Source organism: Engraulis encrasicolus, chromosome 4 (genome assembly GCF_034702125.1).
Source record: "Engraulis encrasicolus isolate BLACKSEA-1 chromosome 4, IST_EnEncr_1.0, whole genome shotgun sequence".
NCBI classification, from domain to species: Eukaryota; Metazoa; Chordata; class Actinopteri; order Clupeiformes; family Engraulidae; genus Engraulis; species Engraulis encrasicolus.
In genome coordinates, this window is record NC_085860.1 from 49102634 (window position 1) to 49110133 (window position 7500).

A 7500-nucleotide genomic window follows, 5' to 3' on the forward strand; every position below is an offset into this window, starting at 1 on the left:
TGCCTGCGTCTGCGTGTGCGTCGGTGTGTGTGTGTGTGTTTGTGTGCGTGCGCGTGCGTGTGTGTGTGTGTGTGTGTGCGTGTGCGTGCGTGTGTGTGTGTGTGCGCTTGTGCATGTGTGTGCATGTGTGTGTGTGCATGTGTGTGTGCATGTGTGTGTGTGTGTGTGTGCATGTGTGTGTGTGTGTGTGTGTGCATGTGTGTGTGTGTGTGTGTGTGTGTGTGTGTGTGTGCGTCGGTGTGTGTGTGTGCACACGTGCGTAGCGCTGAGTGCCCCGTCTGCAGTGTCCATCAGTGAGCTGGGTAGGACCACGCTGAGGGTGTGCTGGGAAGCCCCATCAGGCCAGGTGCATGATGGGTACTTGCTGGCTCTGAGGCCGCTGTCCCAGCAGAGCCCCCGCCGGGAACTCTGGGTAAACAACTCCCTGTGCACCACACTGAGCATGCTCAGACCGGGGGAGACGTATGAAGTGGGCGTGGCCAGAGTGAGGGACCAGGCCAGGAGTGAGGAGACGACTGGACAACACACCCTGAGTAAGATCACACACACACACACACACACACACACACACACACACACACACACACACACACACACACACACACACACACACACACACACACACACACACACACAACAGGAGTGAAAGAAGAAGGAGGAACAGATGACTGTACAACACACACTGAGTGAGGGCCAAAACATACCAAGGCGGAACGGAACGGTCCCGGGACGAACGTGGTCTTTCTGCTTAGTTTTGGCCGGCGTGTTTTTCTCTGCCTTTCACACTGACAGCGTCGGCGTGCGCGGCCAGTCCTATTCAAAACCCTCCCCACAGCCAAAGCTAGCATGCTACTTTGCCATTCATTTGAATGAGACACCGCCGGTCGCCGGCGTGAAAAATACGCTCGAGTTCTATTTTCCAAATGCAGCGCGGCGCGGAGCCGGTGTGTAAGGACAGATATGTGTCAATGTAAAAAACGCGGCCGTTCCGCGACGCTTTACCGCCCTGGTTTGTAAGACCCCTGAGATCTCTCTCTTTCTCTCTCTCTCACATACATACAAACGCACACACACACACACACACACACACACAAACACACACACACACACAAGGGAGTGAGGAGAAGACGCTACAACCATCAGTAAGGTCTCTCTCAACCACACACACTTGCTGCATGTGTATACGAGCATACTGTACATTCGCTGTATATACTATGTGTTTGTTCGTGTGTGTGTGTTTGTGTGTGTGTGTATGTGTACTATAGTGTCAGAGGGTGTTCAGTTTGCCATGCTGCAGTTGTTATTCACCAACTCCGTGGACCTATACGTAGGCTAAGTGTGTGTGTGTGTGTGTGTGTGTTTCAAAGACGTGCAAAATGGCATTGTCATTCAGTGTAACGGATACCTTCTGCTGACTGTAACGGTAAAAAAACATGATTCTTATATTGTTTCAAGTGAATGGATGACAGCCGATGCTTTCATGAATTCACTGGAAAAAAATAAAATAAAAAGAGTCATGTTTTTTACAGTTACAGTCAGCAGAAGGTATCCGTTACACTGAATGACAATTTCATTTTGCACGTGTTTGACCCATGTGTGTGTGTGTGTGTGTGTGTGTGTATGTGTGTACTATAGTGCCAGAGGCAGAGGGTGTTCAGTTTGCAATGCTACTGTTGTTATTCACCAACTCTATGGACCAGTACCTCTGTGTGTGTGTGTGTGTGTGTGCGTGCGTGTGTGTGTGTGTGTGTGTGTGTGTGTGTGTGTGTGTGTGTGTGTGTGTGTGTCTACTATAGGGCCGCAGGGTGTGCAGTTTGCGATGCCTCTGTTATCCCGTACCCACTCCCTGGAGCTGTACCTGTGTGTGTGTGTGTGTGTGTGTGTGTGTGTGTGTGTGTGTGTGTGTGTGTGTGTGTGTGTGTGTGTGTGTGTGTGTGTGTGTACTACAGTGCCGCAAGGTGTGCAGTTTGCGATGCCTCTGTTATCCCGTACCCACTCCCTGGTGCTGTACGTGCAGCTGCCGCCTGCCAGCGTCTACGACGGTGTACTGGTCAGCCACGCCCACAACACCTCTTGGAGCCCCGTCGCCAGGGGAGACGACAAGGTCACCGTGGGCAACCTGAGCCCCGGGTCCGAGTACGACCTCACCTTGTTCGTCACCAGTGGGGGGAGGGGCAGTGACGGCTACCGTGTGCCCCATGCCAAAACATGTGAGTCCTAGATGTAGGTAAAAGCTTGCACAACAATGCACATCCAAACGTCTGAGCTGGGAGCAGGACCAATAAATAGCCAGATAAAAAGAGAGAAAAGTCCGCTGCAACCAGGATTTTTTGCTCCCACTTATTTTTTATTTTTTGTTTATTTATTTTATTTATAGTTTTTTTTAATTATTTATTATTTTTATTTTTATATTTAATTTTGAAAACATGTGAGTCTGATAGACACAGAAACAAGTGGAGAGAGGCAGGCAGTGCAGGCAGATGGACAGAAAGACATACAGTAGAGCTGCCATATGCTAAAAATATGTGAGTCAGACAAATACGCAGACAGATACGGTCTTTCCCATGTTAAAACATGTGAGTCTTTGACAGACAGACAGACCGACAGACAGACAGACAGACTGCTACCATGTGCCCCATGTCAAAACGTGTGTCTGTGTGGTTGTGGTTGTGTGTGTGTGTGTGTGTGTGTGTGTGTGTGTGTGTGTGTGTGTGTGTGTGTGTGTGTGTGTGTCTGTCTGCTGTCTGTGTGTGTCTGTGTGCATGTGTGTGTGTCTGTCTGTCTGTCTGTGTGTGTGTGTGTGTGTGTGTGTGTGTGTGTGTGTGTGTGTGTGTGTGTGTGTGTGTGTGTGTGTGTGTGTGTGTGTGTGTGTCTGTGCGTGTATGAAGGCCTAGCTAGTCCTAGGCGTGTGCGTGAGGGCAGGGTGACGGACAGAGCCATAGAGATCCTATGGGAGCCTGCCGAGGGCCAAACACACACATACGAAGCCATGTGCCTGGACTGCACTGCCACCGTCATGGTAATATGCTGTAGAGGTCTACCTAATTCTGTGTGTGCGTGTGTGCGTGCGTGTATGTGTGTGTGTGTGTATGTGTGTCTGTGTGTGCGTGTGTGTGTGTGTCTGTGTGTGTGTGCGTGTGGTGTGTGTTTTTGTGCATTGTGTGTGTGTGTGTGTGTGTGTGTGTGTGTGTGTGTGTGTGTGTGTGTGTGTGTGTGTGTGTGTGTGTGTGTGTGTGTTTCACTCTCCCTCCCCCCCTCTCTGTGTCCATGGGTTTCTGGGTGTTTATATGATTATTCTGTGTATGTATAGTCTGATTGTGTGTATATGTGTGTCTCAGGTGCAGAAGGTGGTTGAGCAGAGAGCTGTGTTCAGCGGCTTCACCCCAGGTCAAGTCTTCAACTTCTCTGTGCGCTCTGAGAAGGAGTCTTACAAGGACAGTCCACCTGTCTTCCTCGCTGTCAGAGCAGGTGCCTACTGTATGTTGTCATAGTAGGGATGCAAACGATTAATCAATTAAACGACTTTAATCGATCAATTCATTAATCGATTAAAAAAACATTAATCACAATTGATCGACAATTCAACTGACAAGAGACCCAGGTGAAATGGGCATGTGAAGAGTGTGTGTGAAGAGGGGTGTGAATAGTGGGAATATTTAAATCACCTTTGAATTAAAGAATTTAAATAGAATTAATTTAAATGTGGTATTTTATCTAAATTTTTAATAAAAAAAATTGGATTTAGTAGTTTTTTTTCTGAGAAACATTGAGATTTCGGGGGAAAACGCTGCTTATCAATTAATCGTAAGTCGATCGATAAGACTATCAACTGATGATTAATGAATTAATCGATAATTTGCATCCCTTTGTCATAGTCATTGGCATGCTTCATTGCTAAATGATGTAGGGCCTATATCCGTTTTGGAATATTTGGGGAAATTTACATTTTTGTATTGGCCACTGCATTGCATTGCAGAAATGCAAAATGCATTTGATATACGTATATATATATATATATTTCATTTTCGTTTTCATGTGACGGGGCATCAGAAAAACAAAATATAATGTGGAAATGTATGTACAGGACTGCAGATCACAGGAAAATAACGAACATTTTAGATGACCCCACCCATCCTCTTCACTCTGAGTTTGAACTGCTGCCCTCAGGGAGGCGCTACAGATCATTCATTGCTAAGAAGAACATTTATAAACATTCTTTTATTCCAAATGCAATTTCCATAGTCAATAAGCTATGCGGTGGATGCAGAATTTGTATGTGTGTTTTCTGTCTATTTGTGTCTATCTGTGTTTATATCCTGTTTTTTACCCTGTGAGACCAAAGGCAATTTTCATGCTTGCATGATAATAAAGTATAATCTATAATCTAATCTATATGTGTTTTTAATAGTATTTTAAAAAAGTTTATTTTTTTAGCACCCAGTGCCATAGTGCTGCTGCTGCCGCAGGATAGGACGACGTCAGCCATCACGGTCAGCTGGAGGGAGGGGCCAGGGCTGTGCGATGGCTTCCTGTTGTCAATCAGCAACGTGACCTTTCACCTCCTGAAGATGCAGAACATCTCCGAGCCGAGGTGGGTGTGCAGCTCCCTAGCAAGACATTTGGTGCAAACCAGTAGAGTTTAGCTTTATTCCTTTTCGCCTATCTGCAAAATGCCCTTTTAGGAAAAGGTGCCCTCAGCCTATAAAAACCTAAATATCTCAGCCCCCAAAGCACATGAAAACATGAAATGAGTTACATTTAAAAGCTAAGACACTTATATAACAATACAACATGCTGCTTCTACTACTTTATATAACTATTGTTATTATACTGTTAATATTGCTACTGTCACTGTTATATTATCTTATTGTAATGTCTACATTCTATATTTATGTTATCTCTTGTTTACATGTTCATGTTAAATGTTAAATGTTGAATGTTAAATGTTAAATGTTCATTTGTACTGTATTTATTATTGACCTCTTATTGTTACCAGTTCATCACTGTTACCTGCAGAGGTGGAAGAAGTACTGAAGTTGTGTACTTATGTAAAAGTAGAAGTACCCTGCGAAAAAAAATACTCAAGTGAAAGTAAAAGTTGTATACCAAAAATGTACTTAAGTAAAAGTCCTAAGTACTAACTTTTAAATGTACTTTTTGAGTACAAAAGTACAAGTAGGCCTACTCGCGCAATGGCTGTCTTTCTCCATGTTTGCCTACTTGATCCAATAGGAAAAAGTTTCTGCAACGGTTTTCGATTCTATTTGAACATGACTATGGAGTCCTGTTAATGTTTTTCAAAGTATCTTTTCTGTCTGGGTGTCCGTTTGGGAGAGGGGCTTGGTCCCGCCTCCCTGCCCGCAGCTGAGGCTACTCAAATATCCACGAAACACAACAGGAAAACCTAGGATAAATGTAACTAGTAACGAAGTCTTCTTCTAGAAATGTAAGGAGTAGAAAGTACAAGTAATTGTCACTTATCTGTCCCGTCTTGCACTTTATGTCAGTCTGTAAATGTCAGTCATCCTGTATATGTTTATGTCCTGGCATGGTAGAAAACATAATTTCATTTTCCTTGTGTGACTTGTGCATATGAAGAAAGTGACAATAAAAGCTGACTTGACTTTGCTTGCATTAGAACGTGGTCATTCAGCTCTAACAAACTTACATTTTAAAAAATAAAATAAAAATCCCATGAGCCTGAATGCTGCGTCTGTGTGGCAGGCACCTAGGTCAATGCATCCATCAATGGCTTAACCTATTTTGTCCTGAGCCCTTTTTGGGAAAGGTTGCCCTATGCCTATTAAATCCTAAATATCTCCGAAGCACATACAAATATGAAATGAGTTACATTTAGGACTAGCTTTGCCTTAGAATGTGTTCATTCAGCTCTGACTTGCCCACATTTTTAATAAAACAGCTCAAATCTCAAAATGTGTTTCCAGGACACAAAGGGTTAAAGTGCATTTTTGGTTTGACACAATGTATCCAGTGCATATTTGGCTTCATTACACACACCTTTACAGTGTGTCTTTACAACGCCCTTATGATGTTTTCTGTTGATCTCAGAGTGCATTGCTTTGATGACCTTTCACCTGGAAGTGATTACCTCATAGAGGTGACGAGCCTGAGTGGGGGGAAGAAGAGCGATGCCACCTCTGTCACCGTCCACACAGGTTAGCAAATCGCCAAATAACTTGACTTGTTCAAATGGATGCAGCTGCATGCAGAGAGAAATGATTTGTGTACGGTATGTGATATGGCTGACATCCAGGGGCGTTGCTAGACCTATTTTACAGGGGCACGTGCCTGGGTCAGAGACGGTTTAGGTAGGAGGAGACGGTACAGTCGCCGCCATCTTGTTGACGCCTTCGGGGTGCTATTTCGCGATTAGTGAGACCAGATCTGAGAGTCAATGGGAAAAATGAATGGGGAAACTGAGTATAGGACGGGAGGGAACCCAGCGGTTGTGAAAACCATATGGTTGAAACCACGGTGAAAAACTGATCAATCTAGACTATTTGGTTGTGTTATACGAGTCAAAATAAAGCTTTTTAAGCCACTTTTCTCACGTTTTTTTTGACAGAGCGCAGGCGCAGTAGTTTCATAACGGCACGAGAGCAACGGCTTTTCACAACTGAGCATGCGCAACATTTCGCGTGCGCCGATGCAGCCAGATGATTGGATCACTGGCAACGCAGCTCAGCAGGCACATTGGCTCTTGTTACCAGAAAGGCGGGAAGACGCCATATTTGCGTTACGAATCTTCACCGTTAATTTCTATGGACGCTTACACCAGCTGTCATGTCTCCTCCTACCTAAACCGTCTCTGCCTGGGTATTGATTTGCTGTGCTCCGGTATGAGTTTCACCAGTCAAACAGCAACCTTGCTACCTTGCTACCATCTACAGAATGCGCACAAAATAGCGCACCTGCACTACTTGCAATAATATAATTTACATTTATAAGCTAATAAAAATATATAACTGCAAAAACTGCTCATAACATCTCTCGGTGCCCTACTGTGCCCCTGTAAAGTGAAAGCCCATTGGGAAACTCCAACTCCCATTGTCATTGTGACACAGAACTCCACAGCACACAAGTGAACACTGCACAATGCACACAACGAAATTGCATTTATGCCTCACCCGTGCAAGGGGGCAGCCCTCAGTGGCGCCCCATGGGGAGCAGTGCGGTGGGACGGTACCATGCTCAGGGTACCTCAGTCATGGAGGAGGATGGGGGAGAGCACTGGTTGATTACTCCCCCCACCAACCTGGCGGGTCGGGAGTCGAACCGGCAACCTCTGGGATGCAAGGCTGACGCCCTAACCGCTCACCCATGACTGCCCGGCATTAGCATTAGGTCAGCTGACGCCCTTGCTGACATCATTAATTTACGTATGATGGCATCTGTTAATGCAAGTATTTAATAAGTAGTTAATGCCTTAATTATTGCAGATGCATTAATTATTTTGGACACCAGATGGAAATTAGCCTT

The 7500-nt window shown here is 45.0% G+C and overlaps 1 protein-coding gene across 1 annotated transcript in view; it reads left to right on the top strand.

The window, feature by feature from the left end:
- ptprq (protein tyrosine phosphatase receptor type Q) overlaps window positions 1-7500 on the top strand; it is a 95241-nt gene that overhangs the window by 7607 nt on the left and 80134 nt on the right. Inside the window, exons 9-15 of the mRNA XM_063197867.1 lie at window positions 285-533; window positions 1266-1327; window positions 2018-2210; window positions 2889-3019; window positions 3339-3468; window positions 4435-4591; window positions 6070-6176. Coding sequence (XP_063053937.1) covers window positions 285-533; window positions 1266-1327; window positions 2018-2210; window positions 2889-3019; window positions 3339-3468; window positions 4435-4591; window positions 6070-6176 — 1029 coding nt within the window. The remainder of the gene's footprint in view (window positions 1-284; window positions 534-1265; window positions 1328-2017; window positions 2211-2888; window positions 3020-3338; window positions 3469-4434; window positions 4592-6069; window positions 6177-7500) is intronic.